At 53.7% G+C, this 21,315-nt stretch overlaps 1 protein-coding gene across 1 annotated transcript in view; it reads right to left on the bottom strand.

Annotated features, from left to right (window-relative positions):
• The window catches only part of FBXW8 (F-box and WD repeat domain containing 8), a 52,790-nt gene extending 47,546 nt beyond the window's left edge, over positions 1-5,244 (bottom strand). The window contains exons 1-2 of the mRNA XM_063415753.1: positions 3,844-5,244; positions 904-1,008 (exon numbers count right to left, since the gene is read on the bottom strand). Of these exons, the coding sequence (XP_063271823.1) occupies positions 904-1,008; positions 3,844-4,629 (891 nt within the window). The 5' untranslated portion in view covers positions 4,630-5,244. The remainder of the gene's footprint in view (positions 1-903; positions 1,009-3,843) is intronic.
• Positions 5,245-21,315: the final 16,071 nt, after the last annotated feature.

Raw genomic sequence — 21,315 nt, 5'->3', positions numbered from 1 at the left:
TAGACCGTCTGTAACACAAAGAATGGTTTTGGTTGGATTTTTGTGAAGTTGCAAGATGTGCTTTGTATATAAGAGTTAATGAACACTAGCCTGGAACCCTAAACAGTGGCCATAAGAGAAGCTGGAATTATACCCACGATATTCTGCTTGATTTCACAGGGTAATCAGCACTTGCCAATTAAGTTTGCTTTGAAGAATCATTGGGAGAGGAGGTTCATCATTCAGTGTGTGAAGAAAGGAAATAAAGAGGCCCAACAGTGTGGGCTGAAGGACCCTCAGCAGAATGAGGTGAGAGTGAGTGCTTCAGTTAGTAAAGTTCTGGAACAGACAGGCAGTTTGCAACTACACATAAATTATGGACCATGTCTGACTACAGACTGCTGAGAGCATTACCTGAAAGTATCAGAAAAGAAAAATATAAACCCCTTGCAGGGCTGGGGGGAGGAAATCAGGGTCATTTAAGAATTTAGCCTCATGTGGAAATACTACAGACAAAAAAGTTACTACTGCAGTGTCTGTGGTTCAATCCTAGGCTGGAAAGTGGGAGGAGCAGCTCTTGCCATGCCCTTAGCACTGCCAAGTGCTGAGTTCTAAATACTGCAAGACACCAAAAATGCTTCAGAACACTCACTTGAATCAAAATATCTTTGTACTACTTATTTTGAATTTTCAGGCTCAAGCCACAGATGTTTTATTTAACTCTGCTCAAGTGCAGCTGTAAATCCAGCTCATGTACCATTATATTTTCAATATTCAGCTTTGGAACTGTCTCCTGTAAGTGAAAGCACAACCAGCTGAGTTCCTTGGGCTGCCACCCCACTTCCCTGCATCGAGGTGCCTGGATTTTCCCTATCCCTGCCAGTTTCAGTGGTACCAGAGCAGCAAATTGCCAGCAGCACTTACCTGGGCACACCTCCCCAGCTCAGCCTTGCCCAGGTACTGGAATATCTTCAGTGCCAGCTCGTAAGGCAGCTGCACGTCGAAGAAAGGAACCTCATTGATTTCATTCTGCAAAGGAAAAAGGAGAATATCATTTGTGAGGCTGGTTTAATGCACAGTTTGACAGCAGGAGAGGTTACCATGGTATGGAGAAGGAATGGTGAGTCCTCAGGGCCATCACAGCTCCATGAAAACATCAGGAGTTCTTCTGCCTCTCCCCCTTTTCATGGCCCTTCAAAGGGCAGAGAAAGGCAAGACACAAAAATAGTAAAATAGTTTGACTGAAGTCCAAAAGACCCAATAAATAAGCACTTTGGAGACATATGTCCATTATTAATTTCACTTGCAAGATTTCAATCACATATGATGGAAAAATGAACAAATATTTTAAATAAAATTGAATGGAGATTGTTGGTTTCTTTCATTGCTAACATAAAAATGTCTTTTTAATATGAAATGTTCCTCCTTTAACTGAGTGAGCATCTCAAACAAAAATTTGAAGCCAAATCCATCAATTTAAGCTAACAGCTAAATGCAGCACAGAGATGTTTCCTACATGTATTTTGTTTGGTTTAATTACATACTTATTACATCTTCTTCCTGCAGTTATCACAACAAGATTAATCTTCTCTCTTACCCTGTCTGAATATTCAAAGTTTTTATATTTTATAGTAGAGAAGAGCTAAATCAGCTGACTTTGACCATTTCTATGTCACCAGTTTTGCTGTCCAGTGTTTTCTCTGGTTTCTGTTCCCCCCACCAGGTGCTCCTGCTCACTGTCTATCAATCCTCATTCACAAAATCAGCTGCTCAGTTAAAACCCATCTCCATTGTTTGCCTTCAGAAGCTCAGGCATCCCAGAGCAGGATCATCTCCTGTCTCTTGGCACTTCCCTGACCTTGGTAGCTTTGTTTCTCTGTAGATCTCTCCTACAACTGCTCCTCATTCAAATCTGGGCCATTTGCAGTACCAAAGTAGACGAGAAGGGATATCCTGGGTTTATTTAAAACAGTTACTCGTGGAAATCACAATACACTGTGGTGGTGTGGTTTTTAAAGCAGAAGATATTCTACATTAGACAGGTGTTTAGATAACACAAATAGGGCAATGTTCCCATTGAGTCTTTTTAGCAATAAAACATCACTTCACACAGACTGGAACCTCACACTTGTTCTGAAGTCACTTAAAGCAGGACCTGCAGCCAACCTTGCTGCTCCCCTCCCTCCTCACCCCCAATTTCCCTGCACACACAGCTCCCTTTCCCTGCCCCGTGCTGGGGCTGCTGGCTCTGCTCCCCGCTGTGGATCCGCAGGGTCTGTTTTGCTTTTTTCTTTTTGCTGTAAATCCCGCCCGGCTCCAAGGGGGATCCTGAAGGGAAGCACAGCGGGAACCCCGAAGGGAAGCACAGCGGGAGCTCTCCCCGGCCACGGGCAGGCAGCTCCGAGCTGCCAGACGTGATCCCGGCTCTGGAGCCAGCGCTGCCCGCACAACGCGGCAGCCCTCGGGCAGGGACTGTCAGCTCCAGGCTCAGGAGCTCCGGCACGGCACCAGCACGGGTGTGCTCCTTCCAGACTGGAGTAACTCGTGTGCAGGCAGCAGATCCCAGGCTGGCTGGACGCACACAGGGGTCTCACTGCACGGCCTGAGGGCCTGCAGACACAGCGGTGCTGGCACAACGCTCAGCACCAACGGAGCTCCAAGGGAAGGAGGGGAAAAGAGCAAAAAAAGATCAAAAAAAGAACAAAAAACAGCCACGCAGGGTTTTTATAAACCGAGCTGCAAGAGGGTTTATACCCTGCTTCAAATAAACCCAGAAGTGCCTTTTTTTTTTTTTTTTTTTTTTTTTCCTACTTTGGTGCTGCCAAGGGGTCAAGTTTAAATGAAGAGTAGCTGTAGCAGAGACCTACAAAGAGATAAAGGAATGGGGGTTAGGAAAGTGCCAAGAGGCAGGGGATGATCCCGATCTGGGATCTGCCTGAGGTTCTGAAGGCACTGCACAAACTCACACTGATCCCATTCTAACCCAATCCTAACGTCAGGGGCAGATCCAGGCCTTCCCACACCCCCAAAATTCCCGCAGCTCGTCCTCAGCTCAAGGAAGCAGGGATGTTAAGTCAGCACCAGTCTCTCTAAAAGTCTACTGGAATGAGTCCAAAACTCAAATACAACCAGCCCCTCTGAGACAGATTCGGGCTCCTGTGTGCTAATGGAGCACTAATTCTGTAAATGGATTAATTTGTGCCTTGCAGACAGAAATTTAATCTGTTCCTTTTAATTTTTTTAAGCAAAGAGTAATTAGTCATAGTGAGGTTAGTGAGAAACAAGAAAATGGGTTTCCCCCCTAGTTTTTCTATACTGTAAATAACATCTCTGTGGCATTTAGAGGATTTACCAAAATAACTTTTATCTGGTTCAGAACTGTATTTAAGGCTATTTCCAAATTATAACCTTTATTTAAAGAAGTAAAGCTTGTTTTCTTATTACACTGCTGGGTCACAAGGCAGGATATCCTTAATTACTGCACTGCTGAGAGAACAACAAAAATCTTAAGAGGGGAAAAAAATACTATTTCGTAAAGTCATGGAATATCTCGAGTTGGAAGGGACCCTCGAGGACCATCGAGCCCAACTCCCAGCCCCGCACAGGACACCAAACAATCCCACCCTGTGCCATTACACAGGATAAGCATATTTTGAAGGGTTTAAACTTTGCAAAAGGATGTAAAATCAGAAGCTGAGGTTATAAACAAGCACACAGGAACACAAACTCAACGTCCCCTCGGCCGAGCCCCTCTCCGTGCTCCGGTACCGGCCCCGCCACGACCCCGCGCCCTCCCTCCCCGCCTGGAGCCCGGCCTGTCCCGGGCACAGCCCCGGGGCCGCCCCCGGCCCCGCGCAGCCCTACCAGGTCTCGGATCAGCTGCCCCAGCAGGTCGTCCCCATCTCCGGCTCCGTCCCCCGCGGGCTCCCCGGCGGGCCGGGCGGGCGCCGGGCTGCGGCGGGCCGGGGCGCCGCCGGCCAGGAGCCCGCGGGCCAGCGCCAGGTACCCGGGCTCGGCCGGGGGCTCCCGCGGGGTCTCTCCCGGCCTCTCCGGGGACTCCTCCGGTGGCTCCTGAGGGGGCTCCTCCCGCCGCCGCTTCGCGCCCCCGGCCCGCTCCTCCCGCCGCCGGGGCCGCTCCCGCTCCGCCGGCACCGCGGCCATGGCGGCGCGGCCGGCCCGGCGCGGCACGGAAACCGCGCCCCGCGCCCGCGCGTTCCGCAGCCACAAGGTTCCGCCGCGCCGGGACCGGGGATGGGGCCGGGGCCCGGGAATGGAGCCGGTGGTGGGGCCGGGGCCCGGGAATGAAGCCGGTGGTGGGGTCAAGGCCCGGGAATGAAGCCGGTGGTGGGGCCGGGGCCCGGGAATGAAGCCGGTGGTGGGGCCGGGGCCCGGGAATGAAGCCGGTGGTGGGGCCGGGGCTGTCGTTTTGTGGTCCCCACACGAGAGCGGCGATGGCGGCCCGAGGGCCCTGCCTGGGTCTGGAGAGCCGCGGGTGGCCGGGCGAGGCCGCGGCGATGGCAGGGGTCGGTCTGGGCTCTGGGCCCCTCTGGGAACCCTCAGGCATGGCCGGCCCCAGTGGGAGCCCTCAGCCATGGCCGGGGATAGGGCAGGGTCCCGCTGGGTAGAGCCCCGCCGGGAGCCCTCAGCCATGGCCGGTCCCGCCGGGAGCCCTCAGCCCCCTCATAGCCATGGCCAGTCCCCGCGGGGAGAAGCCGCTCCCACCCACGAGAGGGTTGTCGTCCATGGAAGTGGCCGCTCTGAGTGACCAATGTACATCTCCAAGGCCATTTTGTCCTTTCTCTTGGCCGTGTCTGAAGCCAAGCGGGTGTGCAGGGATGGCCCCACCGCTGCCGTGCCCACCACACCTGCTGGGAAGTGTTTTTTTGTTTGAATCACATCCACCTCCTGCAGCCACCACAGCCTGAGAGCTGCCGCTTTCACGGCGTTTTGGGGAGGACACGAGGCTGGCTCAGTTCCTCTCCAGTATCAGCACACCTTGGTGCTCAAAGTCTGCATTGGAATGATGCTGAACTGTGGCTGCAAAGCTTCTGCTGCTTCAGCCAGTCCAGCTGCCCAGGGGAGCAGAGGCCATGAGTACTCAAGACTTCAGAACGATTCCTGTGGAGCCTTCAAGGAAACAGATCAGGCAAATGATGTATTGCTGTAGTCAAACAGCTGGTCCTTCTAGAACAGACTGTAAAACACAGCCCTTGCTCTCAGCAGCAGCTTGTGCAGTTACCCCCACCCTGGTGTCCACCTCTGCCTTCCTCACTGGCCACTTGCTGGTTTCTCTCCTCTGCAGCTTGTCACTGCCTGTGCTGTATATAAAACCCAACTTAATGAACATGAACAAGTGTCCAGGAAGAACCCAAACTACCTCATTTAGGAGAGGAACTCCTGTGTGTGGAAACCCTGCAAAGGACAGGTGGGTGAAGGCTGGCCATGCCTTGGCCATGTGTGCTGGACCCCAAACCCCCCTGCCCTGGCTGATCCCCAGTGTGGGCAGCAGGAAAGGAGAGGGGGATTCTGCCCCTCCTCCCTGCCCAGGTGAGACCCCACCTGCAGAGCTGCCCCTGGCTGTGGGGACCCCAGCATGGGAAGGATGTGGAGCTGCTGGAGTGAGAGCAGAGGAGGAGATGCTGCCAGGGCTGGAGCCCCTCTGCTCTGGAACCAGGCTGGGAGAGCTGGGGGTGCTCACCTGGAGAGGAGAAGGCTCCAGGGAGAGCTCAGAGCCCCTGCCAGGGGCTCCAGGAGAGCTGGAGAGGGACCTGAGACAAGGTACTGGAATGACAGGAGATGAGGTATGGCTTCCCACTGTCAGAGGGCAGGGTTGGATGGGATATTGGGCAGGGATTGTTCCCTGTAAGGGTGGGCAGGCTCTGGCACAGGGTTCCCAGAGCAGCTGTGGCTGCCCCTGGATCCCTGGCAGTGCCCAAGGCTGGGTTGGATGGGGCTTGGAGCAGCCTGGGACAGTGGGAGGTGTCCCTGCCATGGCAGGGGGTGGAATGGGATGATGTTTAAGGTCCTTTCCAACCCAAACCAGTCTGTGATTCTGTGGCTTGTTTTCCCTACTGAACAGTCCCTTGGAGGGACTCAGAGGAGGGGTCTCCCTGGGGTGCACATGCTGGTGAGCCCTGCCATTGGTGGCACTGCAGACCAGGAGCTGCCCTGCAGCAGGACGTGGGGCTGGTCCAGGGAGGGTGGATGGGCCGGGATGATTTGCCAGGAGGTTCGCAGCAGATTCTCTGCAGAGCAGGGAGGGGAAAGGGCCAGTTTGGGGTGATTCCTGCCCCACAGGGAGCCTCCCGTGTCCATCCTGGGCTGGTGTGTGCAGGGAGCCCTGCCCGGGGTGCCAGCCCCGCTCCTGTGCAGCTGCGGAGGCCCCGCGGGCCCGGGGCAGTGCCGGGGACTGCGCGCTCCTGCCTCGGCCACCCGAAATGTGATCCGAATCCGTAATGCTGTGGGTGATGAAATCGGCTCCAGCTCTGTGTAATCCCCTCACTGCCCCCCTGCATCTCCTCGCTGTCCCCTCCTCCAGCCCACAGTCATCTGCAGCCGCGCACTGTCCCTCTATCCCCACGCCGTCCCCTCCGTCCCACAGTCCCCTCTATCCCCACATTGTCCCCACACTGTCCCCTCCATCCCCACACTGTCCCCTCTATCCACAATTCCCACACTATCCTCTCCATCCCCTCTATCCCACGCTGTCCCACCCTCCTCACACTTCCCTTCTATCCCCAAACTGTCCTTCTATCCCCACTCTGTCCCCTCTATTCCACACTGTCCTCTCTATCCCCAAATTGTCCCTCCATCCTCACACTGACCTCTCTGTCCCATCTTCCCCACTGTCCCCTCTTATCCCACATTGTTCCCTCCATTCCCATGCTATCCCCCCTACACTGGCCCATCCATATCCCACCCTGGATACCTGAATATTCCACCACACAAGCACTGTTCCCTCCACTCCCTGTCCCACAGCGTCATTCCATCCCCAGTGCCCCGCGTCCCCGTGCTGCCCCCTCCATGCCAACACTGCCCATCGATCCATCCATCCATCAGTTCCCGTGCTGTCCCACTGAACTCCCGCCCATCCGTGGATACCACCATGTCCCACCACACAAGCACTGTTCCCCCCAGTCCCCCCATGCCCTTCTATCCCACACCGTCACCCGCATCCCAGTGCTGTCCCTCCATCCCCACGCCACCCCCCCATCCCTCCGCCGTCCCGCTGCACTCCCGCACCGCCGCCGGACACCAGACCGTCCCACCCCCGCCGCTGTCCCCCCCTGCCCTCCACCCCCGCGCCGTCTCCCCGCTCCCCCCTCTCCGCCCGCGGCCGAGCACCGCCCCGCGGGGGATGATGTAACCCCCGGTCCCCCCCGTGTCCCGCCCGCGTCCCGCCCGCCGCACACTCGGCGGGCTCGGCGGCGAGCGGACGCAGCCATGTGCCCGTGCGCGCTGCGCGGCCCCCCCGCGCCCTGCAGCCCCTGCGGCCCCGGCCGCGCCGCCCGGCCCGAGGCCGCCGCCCGCCGGGTGGCCGCCCGCCTGCGCCGCCTGGGCGATGAGCTGGAGCAGCGGCGCAAGGCGCGGGGCCGCGGCCCCTCGGCCGCCCGCCGCCTGGCCGCCGTGGCGGGGCTGCTCTGCGCGCTCACGCCCGCGGCCGCGCTGGCCTGGCTGATCCGCAGGAGGAGCCTCTAGGGAGAGGGGCGCTGGACGGAGCGGGGAGCAGGCGGGACGCGCAACAGGTGGGCGCGGGCCGGGGCGGCCGGCGGGGCGCGGCGCGGGGTCGGGACTGGACGGGACGGGCGGCGGGGCTGGGCTCGGTCCGGCCCGGCCGAGCGCGCTGTCCGCGGTACCCGCGCTTCGCCGGGCTGCGGGGGCTGATCGCGGCGGCGCACCGAGCCGCGGGCTGCTCGTGCTGCCGGGTCGCACCGATCGCTCTCCCTTTCCTATCCGGCTTCCTCTCCCTCTCCTTTCCTCTCTCTTCCTCTCCGTGGGCTGCCGGTGCCAGATCGCACCGACCTGTCACTCTCACCTCTCCCCTCTGTCCCCTCCATCTCCACTTTCCCTCTCTCCTCTCCTCGTTTCCCAGGACTCCTCAAACGCCCCCTTTCCCCTTCCCCAAACTTTTCACGGCTTCTACCCCCGTGCCTCCCCTCTGCCCGCGCCACCCGTGCTCTCGTGGGGCAGTTTGAGCTCCGTGCCCGGCAGCGGCGCGGGGCAGCTCCGGGGAGCCGAGCAGGTCCCGTGCTGCCCCGGCTGCCGGTCCCGGGAGCTGGAGGATGCCCCACACACCGTGCCTGCCAAACCTCCCACCCTCTTTTGCGTGGAGGAACTTTTCCCCGCGTCCTGCCATTCCCTGGTGAGCTTTAGACCCACGGGCACCCATTGCTAAGGTCACTGGGTGGTGGAATGTCCCCACTGGACTTCCCAGTGGGGCAACCTGGGACATTGGCTCTGTGTTTTGGATAATACCTTGCCCAGTGCCGGGGGTTCACCCCAGGGGGACTGGCCAGGAAAAGCACCCAAGTCCAGTTACTGCTGGTTCTGTGCTCCAGAGCCACTGAGCAAATGAGCAGCAGGGAACCAGGACATTCCTGGTCCTGTAACCTTCGTTGTTGTCATCCTGGTGACAGCTCTGGGGCTTATGGGGACAGCTCTGCACCCTCAGCCCCGGGAGCACTCAGGGATACTGAGCATGCGTGGGGTCACCTCAGGGACTTTGGGTGCTCTGTAGTGTTCTTTGGGTCGTGGATTTGTTGCCACAGACCCAAGGAGCACGGGCTCCTCTTTTGGGTGCTTTAAATTGCATCATAAACACCCCCCAGTGTCTGTCTGTGTTCAGGGAACAAATTCAGTGCATGTCTAACTTTCAGCGTGAGCTGGTATCCCACCAGCTTGGATAGGCTGGTGTGGAGGGGAAGTCAGGTTGTCAGAGAGTTTAAAAATGAGGTTTTCCAGCAGGTCTGTGCGTTTCCTCTGTGTGCACACACTGGGGGGGACATTGTTGTCATCCATCTGAGCCACAACTGCTGTGTCTGGCAGGAGCTTCCGCTGGTCACCTTTGGAAAGCTTTCTTTGAAACAAAAACAGAGAACTGTGGGGTTTTGATGAATCAAAGGCTCAATTTCTATAAAAGCAGGCACTGGCTGGTGCCCAGCAGAGCCCTCCGAGGTGGTGTCAGCGGTGTGGGACTGTGGTCAGGAGCAGAGCAAACACATCGCTCCCTCCCCGTCAGCTTGTGGCAAGTTTGGTTCCAGTGTTTGGAAGCAAACCCACCCGTCTGCTTGCTGGCCTGTCTGAGTGCAAACAGAGTGGAAATCCAAGGGGGAACTGCGCTGATCTCCCTTATCTAATGTCTCAAATGTCCTTTTCTTTCTAACAAGCCAGGGAAATTCCTCCCTGCCCAGTCTGGGACTCCATCCCAAGCAGAGAAGGTGGCAGGTGAGCAGGGCTGGCAGAGGGAGCCTGTTAGCTGGCCCTGTGATCCATGCACACACTCAGCCCAGACTGCCTGGCAATCCCACGAGGCCATAGCTGTTTGGAGTATTCATTTTTGTGAAGGTTTATTGGGCAGACACTATTCTTTTCCCCAATCTCTTCTGCTGTGGATCCTGGAGTCCTCAATTCCATTTCTGCCCACCAGTTGCTTAGAAATGGCTTTGATGAGAGGCTGTGGAAAAGCCAAGCCTGATCCTGGGCGCCTCAGAGGCGAATTCCATGGGCAGCACCATCCTGCCCATGGCTTCAAAGGCTGCCACAGACAGTGTTGAGCTGCCTCCAAATGCTCCTGGACACAAATACATATGTGGAGCTGAAAAGGAGCTCCTGGTGGGATGGGAAGCGGTTTCAGGGATAAAGGTGCGAGATGTGGCGATGAACAGGTTGGTGACACTCTCCTGGCTGTCCCTGTGTGCAACCTGTCCCACTCCTGCCACGCTTCTAAGGCAGATGAAAATACAGTGCAAGCCCAGAGTAATTAACTGTGTCATCTGCACCTCAGTTCCTGGGTTATTCTGGCCATTAATAATCTTTTCATCCCGAGCAGTAATTTGCTTCCACCAGTGACAGTTTGCAGTGTCTCAGAGCCCCAGTGACAGTGCAATGAGCTGGGTTAGCCCTTGAGATAAGGTAAGACAGTGTTTGATTACCTCAGCAGAGTATTTCTGAACAAAACAGGCATTTTTTCTGCCATCCTCAGAGAACTCTGCAGTGACTATAACATTGTCCTGCAACAAGGTGGGAAGTCCAGCCTCTAACCACTTGTGATCTTGGGTTTTCATGGAAAGGCTGGTAAGAGGAGAGTAACTTGTACAGTTAATGAGTGCCCTGCAGAGTCAGCCTTTGTCTCGTGATCTGGTGGTTGCAGAAGGAATGGACAAAAGAGGAAAAGGCCAGTTTCAGCTTGGGCTGTTCCTCGAGTTCCCCTCCTGCTTTTTCAAGAGGCAGCAGCGTTGGCTGCTTTGAGCGTACGCACGGCTTCTGAGGCAGAAAGTTCCCTCAGCTTGTTCCCTCAGCTCCGTGGCTTTACACAACAGCACAGCTCAGGGAATAATCCTGTGCCCCAGGGAGCCCCTCGTGCTCTCACAGCCCTGGGTGATGCCAGTGAGAGCAGGACTGGGGCCGCTGCCTGTGACCAGCTTCCATCTGCGGGCCGTGCTTGGGATTCGGGGACGGGCGCTTTGCAACTGGCAGTTTTGTGATATGTAATCTGACATCACCTTGAAACATCCAACCAGGGCATGAAGTATAGTTGTCAGGTGCCAGTTTGGCATACAATGTCACTTGTATTTCGCTCTGTTAGTTCAGGAGTGGCAGTGTATTAAAATCAAACCCTACTTGTCCCTGCCAGCTCCACCAGCCTGGTTCCGTGCCCACTGTGTTGCCAGGAATTCCCCCCACTGTTTGCTGCAAGGTTCATGCAGAGCCACTCTGTCCAAAGTCTCAGTGCAGTTAATTATCTGTATTAAAACTGGGTTGATAAGATTTCTGGAGGTGTCCCACTGAGCTGTGCAGGAGAGCAGAGCAAACGAAGGACCAGAGGCAGTGAAGATGCAGAGAGCTGGTTCTGCACCAGGACAAACATCCAGCCTCGTGTACCCTGTGTGTGTCCCTCACACAAAGAGTCAGGCTCTGTTGTTTATCCTCCTGGATCGGGAAAAAGCCAGCCCTTCCCAGTGGCAAGCAACCTGCTCAAAAAAGCCAAAGGTCCCTGCCACCCTCACAGTTACATTGAATAAAGAAAACCTTCAACATTAACTCTCCCAATAAACAAGCATCAGAGTTTGCACAAACAAACAGCAGCCCAGAAATGGCTCATTCCACAGGTGGACTGAGGCCAAGCAGGGCACTCTTTGTGGGAGGATTGGAGCCCAAATGTGGGGGTTTTTGTTTTTGTTTTTGTTTTTGTTTTTGTTTTTGTTTTTACTGTCTGGGTTCCCTGATCTTCCCGTGCAAAGATCTCGCGGACACACCATTCTTCCCAGTTCGTCCTCAGTGCTCTTGAACCCCCTCCCAATTGTTTCTTGGTCTTCCAAGTTCGCCTTCCATCTCCCGCGGAGATGCTAATGAAGTGTGAGTGTACACGGACGGGGCTGCTTGGGAATTTGACAGGGCTCCTGCCCAGCCCTTGTTCCCTCATTAAGCTGCTGCTGCGAGGACGGAAGCGATTGTGCCTCGTTTAGTCCCTGCCTCCAGCGTGCCCTCAGCGATCCAAGCCCTTGGATATATTTTTCCCTTTCAATATATCAATAACTGTTATTTTGTTTATTAGCCGCGGGACGCGTGCCGAGCGCTGGCCCCTGTAATCCGTTCAGATGGAGCGGTTCCACGCCGACACAGTAGCTGTGAGCAGAACTCCTTCCACCAGCTGCTGCCGGAGCTCAAACTCTGCTCTGGCTTCGTGCAGGTGCTGCCCAAAGGTGGCTTCTCCTCCCCTCCCTCAGTAAAGATCAGTCAGAGAAGTGCTGAGAGACACAGGATCTCCTGCCTGAGCCGATTCACGCGCACCCCACTCAGCATCCGTGAGAAAAGCAGCCTGGTTGTTTTCTTGGTAAAGCTGTGGGGTAAGGCTGGAGAATTCCAGATAATTGGGAAGTGGAGCTGCCTGTGTGTGGTAAAGCACCGGGATGTGGCGAGGTTGGCTGAGGTGGTTTTGCAACCAAAGCCATTTGTTGTCTCATAACCTTATTGCTACATTTGTGCAATGGTCGAGAGAGACTTTCTGAGCAAAATCTGTCTCTCCCTAAATGCCCAGGCACAGACGGATACATCACCAACGGGAATGTCAGCTCCCATGAAAACACTGCAAAGGAAGTTAATTCTTTCTTATTGCTCCCATCCATGTTTCCAATAGACACTGCAGCTTTCATACAGGCATTCAGTCATAATTCCTTTTATTTCATAAGGAAATGAAAATGTTGATAGTCGTGGACAGTTTCCCCCAAAGTTTCAGCCTTTTAAGAATGGCACATAAAATAATCAATTTTTCAGCAGCTCTACAGAAGGGATATGCTGGCTCTCTTTCCAACTTACTATCCACCCCAGTACAAATGGGATGTAGTTTGGCTTTCCTCAGCCTTTTTCAGACCCAAAGTACCAAATTTTGCTCTGTCTGCTGAGTGCCTATTGTGGGAAATTTGGAGTAACTCCACTGGAGTCAATTGGGTTGCCCTGGATTTACGGTGCTGTAAATGAGATCAGAATTGGCTCAAAGTATATTCCATTAATGAGTCAGATACTGGCAATGCAGCCAATATGCACCCAGAAATGGCTTTAACACAGCCTAGGATATTCAAAATTGGTTTATTGAGAGATGGGCTCCAGGCCAGGATTCTGGGGTTCTCTTTTATTCTTTCCATGAAATTCACCTTCCTGCAGAAGGCCAGCACGAGGCTGATGCAAAACTTAAGATCCATTTAAGCCCTTAGAATGGGGCTTGTGAGATGCATAAACGTTGTGCTGAGCTCTTTGCCTGCCCTGGAGCAGATTTATCGCTTGGAGTTCAAGATGTGCTAGGATTTATCAACTTTTACAGGTTTTTATCGATTTTCTATATGTTAAGTGACACAGAGAGACAGTTTGTAAAACACAGTGACACCATGGATGATCTGTTGCCATCCATGGGTGGCACAGCAGGACAAGGGTTCAGAGCTTGGCAGTTGGAAGTGCTGCTACAGGAGAAATAATAAATAAGGATTAAATGGTTTTGCTGTGGAGGAAATCCTTTAATCAACTCCTGAACTCTTTATTCCAGTGTAACTTGAGTAAATATCTCACCTCTTGGAGTGGAGGCAGCCACATCTTCCTGCTTTGTGCAGTGCCACACTCACAGCCCCTGCTCTGGGGAATTCTGGCATCTTGTGTGGGGAGTGCAGGTGCCCAGATCTGCTCCTGGTGACATTTCCCAGGCCTGGAGAATGCCGTGGTGCTGTGTGCCTGTCCCTGAGCACAGGGTCTGCAGGAGGGGCTGTCCCAGCCGTGCAGCTCCGGGGCTGAGCAGGGGCACAGCCCAAGCCCTGGGCTGCCCCTGGCAGCTCTGCACTGGCTCCCCGTGCCCAGCTGCTGGGTGTGTGTGGCTGTGCTCGCCCCTTCCCACACAGCAAACACCTCTCCTCCTGTCTGCCTTCTGCCACAAGAGCCCAGCAGCTCTGCTGAACCACTTTGGGACACTCAGAGGGCGGTGAGAGGTGGGAGATGGAGCTTGGAGGTGCAGCAGCCCTGGGATGGGGCTGGCTGGCAGCCTTGATCACGGCCAGATTGGAAATGTGCTTCACCTCTGGAGGGTCCATCCCGGCCTTCCTCCTTCCAGCTGTTCCCACTGTTGCTCCAGGTGCCTTGAAACTGGAAAGCAATGCTGGGAATGAGAGAGGGAGAGGCTGGAACTGCACATCCTGTGCACAGCTGGCAGGAACTGGGATAGAGCAGACATGGTTCACTCTTCTGCCGGGGAACCAGAGACATTCCAGGTGTCTGGAACAGGGAAAGGTCACAGCCCCAGGGCTGCTTTGGGCTCTTTGGGCTTGGCTCTCAGGCACAGGGTGGCATTGCTGGGCTGTCCTGAGTCAGGAGTTGGCCTGATGATCCCTGTGGGTCCCTTCCCACTCTGTGGTTCTGCTCAGAGTCGTGGCAGCACCAGAATTCCCCTCCTGCCCTGGAGGTTCAGCCCATCCCAGGCTGTCTCCTGCTGCCTTCCCGCTGGCATGAGCAGGGCAGGACAGCAGCAAGGGAAGGGATTCCGGAGTGGGGCGGCTCAGGATCTGCCCCGGGGCTGTTGGCCAGCCCTAATTAAGGCTCAGGATCTGCCCCGGGGCTGTTGGCCAGCCCTAATTACGCTGTGACTTCATAGCTGCTGCTATGGCAGCACCGGCAGCGACTCCCCCCTTCTCCCAGCGGTGAAATCACCTCATCCCGGCCCCGGCAGAGATTTGTCCGTGCAGGTTTTCCTAGGATGTCTCACTGTCATAGTCTGCCAACGAGATATCCACGGCATCTGCCCCAGCCAGGGCTGCTGTCAACAAACGGGGGGATAAACGCTGGGACGTGGGAATTTCATCGCAGATGCCCCCTGGGCGCCTCTCCTGCTAATTTGCACTTAGATGGGTGCCTTTCTCTGAGCACTTTATTAATTAAGGCTCGCAGCCCACCTGTGAGGCAAAGAAGTTATTAGTGCCCTCATTTTGCAGCAGAAGTGAAAGCAGTGGTTTGCCCGAGGCCACAAATCTAATCAGTGGCAGAGGCAGGAATGAGCGAGTTCTTGCAGTCTCCTGTGATACTCCGTGCACCCCACTGCCTACCTGGAACAGATTGAATGGCTTCCCTAAAAGTTCACATTTTTGTTAATGTGATGTAAATGCAGCTGGAGCCCCCAAAAGGAGCCTTGCAAGGGGGAGAGCACCCAGAAACCTGCAGTACCAAAGGCATCGTCTCCAGTCTGAGCCACAAACCATCCTCCCCATAAATTCCACACCTCTTCCTGTCCGTAAATTTAGTAGGAGGGTTCCAGCATAAATTTAAAAGAGGCTTTTATTGTACCCAATGCATCAACATAATTAACACCCAACCCCATTCTTTTGCTTTCTTAGGCTGGAGCAAACCCTGTGCCCTTGGAGAAAATTGTTTCCCCTTTTCCTCCAGGGAATCCAGCAGCTGGGCAGCAGCTGTGAAGAGTGGAGAGAAAGAAAGAAGTGGGAGATGCTGGAAGTGCTTTGGGCGACGTGAGAAGGAGGATTTGCCCGGAAGGAGCTGTTCAAGGGCCCAGCAGCAAACCAGAGACACAAAACCTGCTTATATATAGAAGAATGTAACCCCTGTGTATGCAGACGTGGACGCGTGCATGCCTTGTCGAGAGCGTAAGCGACATTCCCTGTAGATGCTGCTGCGAGCAGCCCTGTTCCTGCAGGCCCAGCCTTGGCACTGCTGCTGGCCCTGCCGGACACCGCCCACTGCCCTGCTGCCCCGTTTATGCAGCAGGATGAGGAGGAATCTCTACACCCAGATTAGCAATCCTGAGAATTCCAAGCGTGCTGCGGCGCGGGCACGGCCCGGGCGTGGCGGGGAGCGGGTGCGGAGCAGCTCGGACAGCAGTTTGTGTGTGTAAATATTCATGCTCTGGCACCAGGGGAGAGCAGCTTTCCTATGACTTTAGTTTCTCTGGTGCTACATTTAATATTTGTCTGGGGCTAAACTGCCTCTCTTGTGGTGCTACAGTTTCCCCAAGAGGATGTTCTGAAATGAAACGTGGGACAAGGAAAGATCTATTTTGGTTATTGATATTTATACACAAGATAGCAAAAAATAAGACTTGTTGAGAAGGTGCTATTTTTTTTCTTTCTTTTAATCTCTGCAGAAACTGAGACAAAACAAATAATCTACCCCAGAACTTTATACAACTCCTTTCCTTTGGAGCAGTTCTTTTTCTTTTGACAGTGTGGAGCTTGGGAAGCATCAGGCACTGAGGTGGAAAGGACACAGGGCCCTTTCCACTGCAGTGTGCACATCCAAGTCTGCTAGAGCAGCACTTCTGAATTCCCTCCAGAGCTGGGAATTCTCCTGCATGGTGATTTACTCAGTCCCAAATCCCGTCACCCAGGGAAGAGAACTCTTATCCAGACTGATCACCAGAGCAGGGGATAACAGAACTTGGCCTTAGAAGTCAAAGGGCTTTTTTCAGTCTAGTACTGAGCACTTTTTTCCTTGCAGCCAAAACTACCTGTCAGATTTCGGGTACCTTCCACATACAGCAACCTGTGCACAGTTTTTTAGAAACCTTTTTCCTACCTTCAGATACTTGCACCAGGAAATTGACCCTGCCATGGCAGGGAGGGCATTTTCAAAGGCGTAAAGGAATGTTAGAACCCGATTTCTGCAGGAAATTTGGCTCCTTGTCTGTTAAAAATACTTCCCACCCCTCGCCCAGCCCGGGAAGAAGCCGAGTGGCTGCTGTGTGCAGTCAGAGCCTGCATTTTCCACTGCTGCAGGAGAAATGTTTCTAAGCAATCTGAAAGCTAAATTCTCCCTTTATCAAATATTCACCACAGTGTTTCGAGCCCCTGCACACGTTTTCCTGGCTGTTATTGATCCAAGTCCATTCCCAAACAGCAGCAAGGGCTCTGCTGGAAGAGCAGATTGTTCCTAGGGAAGAACCTTGCCCTGCCTTAGGTGGTGTGCAGTGTTGGCAGGGGTGCTGTAGCTCTGTGTAGTTTGTCTGTCCACACCCTTTGGATGGTCTCAGAGCCACAGGGACCAGTGAAACATTTTCCTGCCATTTGTGGCCTGATGCTCAGTAATCCTCAGCATCCCAAACCCTGTCCCAGCTCAGTCTCCTACAGAAACAAGGACAAATTCTTCTGACAAAAGGAGGAGCCTCAGCTGATTCCAGCAGTCCTGCCAGTGCTGGGCAGAGCCTTGAAAATACCAATTTCTGGAAATCCCTGGAATGTGGGAGTGAAATTGTGCATATGGAATCGCACAAGTCCCACTGGAACAGGAAGGGATGTGACACTTGGCTGTAGGGGACACCCCCTGCAGCTCTGCCCACGCCTGGAGCTGGGTCACATCCCTCCGAGGCTCTGCCACAGATCCTCACCTTTATCAGCTCTGAATGTAACAAACTGCTCACCTGGAATAGGCATTATTCCATTTTCCCTCTGCACACAGCTGGCACTGCCCTTGGCTCTCCTGCTGCCCTGCCTGTTGGCGGCTGCAGCCTTCAGGCTGCTCCCAGGGTTTCAATTCCCTTGGAGCAGCACAGCCAAGGAAAAGGAAAGGAAGTTCTGTCCTCCCCACCTCAGGAGAGCCCCCAGATCTGTGATCAGCCCCAGTGCAGGGGTTGGCTGGTCTCCCTCAGTCCCAACCCTCCGTGGACAGGCTTGTCTGTAAAAATCCCCAAACCTCAGAGCTCCCGGGGATTGCTCTCCTCAGGGGCTCCAAACAGGCAGCAAAAAACGTTAAAAGACTTGTCCTGCCCAGCATGGAACAACCATGTCTATGGTGCTTCCCAAGTGGAAACCAGAGCAGGGCTGGTACCCCAAATCCTGCGTTGTTCCTGGTTTGCTTCACTTTTGTAATTCCAAACTGGATGTTTCGCATGAGCCGAGGGTGACGTTTTGGAGTTTTGTAGCCAGAATTCCCTGTACAGAACTGGAATTCCTTATTTGAGGGTATGGATTTGTCGAAGCCTTACATTTTGTGGTGTAATTGCTATCCTTGAACGCCTCCGTTTTTTGACAAGGAGTGTTTTTATCCTTTCTACAAGATCTGCTTTGCCCCCGGTTGTGTTTGCACGGAAAGGGAAGGGTGCTGTGAACTCCCTGGAAATTCCCTGTCCCCTCCTGTGGGCAGGAAACCGGCACAGTTCCCCTCTGGCCCTTTTGTTTTCTCACAGCAGCCGAGCAATCCCTGGGCTGGGTCAGCTGGGAAGGCCAGGGAGGGATAGCAGAGCCCTCTCGGGTTTCAGCAGCCAGCAGAGCAGTTATGAGCTCATAGTCTGTGCACAGCACGGCTGGGAGGGAACTCTTCATGAATTTTTAAAGCACTTCTCTGCCAAGACAGCTCCCAGCACAACCTGGAATCCCGTATTCCAAGGCAGAGGAGCAGCCTGGTGTGGGCTGTGCTCAGCTCCTCTCCACCTGCTCCAGCAGCTCCAGTGACCTCTGGGCAGCACCAGCGACTGCTGGGTTACACCAGGGCAGGGCCCAGCAGTGCCACATTCGTCTCCTCATGCAGAATTATTTTCAGCAGGTAGAAAAGCCCAGATTGGGATCAGGCCTCAGCTTGGTGTGCTCAGGAGGGGCAGCACCCCAGGCAGACTCCCAGCAAACCACCCAAGGCAGGGAACTGTCAGTGGGGAGGGGGAGAACCCCACCATGCTCCTGCTTCAGAGCAGGGAGGCAGGAATTCCTCTGAGCCAAGCCCATAGCTAAAGAAATTCCCTTAAATCCAAAACACTTCTTGAATCAATTTCATCTGATTTGTGAGCTTGTTTTGTTTCTATATCGCAGTAAAAGTTATAAAGGTCTCTTAAATCCTCAGCATGAACAGAAGCAGTTCCTGCTGTTGAAATCCATGACAAACTGAACTGGTTAAACTGGTGCAGTGGTTAAACTGGAATGAGGCAGTCCCAGCTGGAAAACTGCACTGCCCTGTGAAAAATGGCCTCAGTGAGAACAGAACAGCACATCACATTCAATTTTCCTACCCAACACCTGTCCCTGATCTCAGCAGGAGCCTGGTACAGAACAGACTACCTGAGGCTGCACACTGAATCCTGGACACACGTTGTCCCTGTCCAACCCTCCTGGCTGTATCCCAGCCCCCCAGCAGGTACACTGCTTTCCCTGGAGCCACTTTGCTCCCAGCAAATTTGATTTTCAATCCAGGCTTCAAACTCAGCCTCGTTCTTGTGTAACTTTGCTGTGTGTGTGCTGAACTTTCCATCTCACGGCAGCGGTGAGACTCCGGCCATGCCAGTGCCAGATCCAAGGGCTGAGGGAATTGTAAATGCCATGGGAATTGGCCTTAGGACCAGCCAGTGTGAGAGGAGGGGAGGGATCCTCACCTGCTGCTCCTGCCTTGGGTTTCTATACCACAAAATCCAAACAGGGGAATGTTTTTCCCTGACAATATTTATTTGAGTACAGGAGTACAGTACAAAATTTGGATTTTGATGTGACTTCAGTGTCCACTCTGAGGGAATTACTGAAGTGCTTGAATTGCCCAAGGTTTTTAATATTTACAGGAAATGACTTTGGAGCTTGATACATAATCACTGAAAGCAGCTGAGGATTAAATGGCCATTGCTAGTTACACCATTATTAATTACACCTTTATTAGTCACACCTTTATTAGTTACTCCATCAGTAGTTACAGGTTGGCACCAAGCAGAGCAAACCCAGCTGCAGTGGGATTTAATTCCCTGGGTTTTTACAGCATCCCTTTTCCAGTCATTCACCACAGTTCACCACAAAACCCTCCCATCCTCGTTAGTCCTGAGGCCACTGCGAATTCCCCACTCTCCCAGGGGCACTGCCAAGGGAATGACAGCCAGGGAATGCTCAGCTCTGGCATTTTGCTGATCCAGTTCCACTGGGATGTCACAGCAGGGTCACTGTGCAGGTTTCCCCCTCACCAAAGCAAGGGCAGGGCCTGTGCTTGGGGTTCCTGGAGCTCCAGGAGGCTCCTGGTCCTGGCTGGATGGGGCTTCTCTCTTTTGTAAAAGGAATTTCATATGCTGAGACTCTTTGTACATATTTATAAGGAATTTATTAAAAAAAAAAAGAAAGAAAAATAACTGTTCAATGGCACAAAAAGGCTCCGTGTTTTATTTCCTCTCTCAGAGGAATTTCCTTCCACAGCCTTCCCTGTTTTCCCATGGAAATCAACAGGTTCCCAGCAGCTGTCATGGGAACTGAAGCTTCCCCTGGATGTTTTCTGGTCCAAGTGTCATGTTCTAGGAGAAGGTAGGACCATCCTCCCCAAAAAAACCCCAAAACTTTAAGAATGCAACCCCACACTTTCCTTTGATTTCCTGCCTTACCACCACTTAAAACCCAAAATTTGAAGCAGTTTCTGTAGAGCTGGGCTTCTACTGAGCTTTTCCTACACTTCTCCAAACACATTTTCCAGGAGCATTTAGGGGAAAGAAAATTCAGAATGAGAAGCAGCTTTTCAAGCAGTTTGAAAGCAGAAACACCAAGCCTTGGGTTCAGTGGCACTGCAATGACACTGAGGCCCTTCAGAAACTCCCTGCCCTTGGAATCACTGATTTCCCCTTTTCCTGGTGAATATTCCAGGCTATCACACATAACATTTTTATGCCCTATGAAAACCTTGCTCCCTGCTGTTGTGACTCTCTCCCATCCCAAAGACAGGGAAGCTATTCCCATTGCAGAGAGCACTGAGGTTCCTTGGCTTAGTTCTCCACCTTCCCAGGATCCATTACACAAGGATTTGACATCACTTTGTTGAAAAGTAAAGCTTTTCCTCCTCTGCTCCCCTGGACCTCCCAAGCTAGGTCTGGGCTCTGCCCAGCTCAGGCTCTGCTCTCACCACTCCTCCTCAGCCACACTGAACTTTATTTCCACAGAAATGTGGAGCCTTGCTCCTGTTCCCATCAGCTCCGTTTGCTCGAATTCCCCCTGTGGAGTTTCCATCAGCACAGACTCCCTGCTTCCCTCGGGAGCCTCTTCCCGCTGCGGGCTCAGGTGGCGCTGTCACCTTGAGCCATCGCCATGGCAATGAGCTGGGAAGATGCTGCTGCTCCTGACGGTGGGAGCAGAGGTGCTCTGGGGACACGGAAAGATCCAGAACAAACAGCAGCTCCCTCTGAGGGCTTGTGCTGCTGGAGAACCTCAGCAGAGACCTCAGGCACAGGGAGGGCGTTGATTCCTGTTAATTCCTCTCAGGGATCTCCTTCCACAGGAGTTCAAGGCTCTGTTTTTCCCTGCTGGAGGACCCAGGCAGGTCCTGGCTGGAGAGCACAGGGCAGAGACACCGAGCTTGTGAGATGCTCTTGGTCAAGTGCTGCATTTCCATCCAGACAAACCCAACTCGACTTTAACCTCCCTCTGCTCTCCCCAGAGACTGGGAAATCAGAAAGTCTCATCATGAAAATTGAAGAGGAGAAACATTCCCAGGGAAAAGAAGTGTCATTGCCAGCTTCACACCACGGTGGGGTCCTTCCCAAGCTCCCTGTGATTTTCTGAAGGTGATGCATGTGCCATTTGTGGAATCAATAGGAAAAACAGCAGCTAGGAGATGGAATTTCTCCAGCTGCAACGCTGGACACGAGGTGCTGAAGCCCTGCCTGGGAAGAGCTCTCACAGAGGTGCTGTGTAA

This window comes from Prinia subflava, chromosome 19 (genome assembly GCF_021018805.1).
Source record: "Prinia subflava isolate CZ2003 ecotype Zambia chromosome 19, Cam_Psub_1.2, whole genome shotgun sequence".
NCBI lineage: Eukaryota > Metazoa > Chordata > Aves > Passeriformes > Cisticolidae > Prinia > Prinia subflava.
The sequence above is the reverse complement of the archived record's forward strand: the minus strand, read 5'-3'. Positions and strand labels throughout refer to the sequence as shown.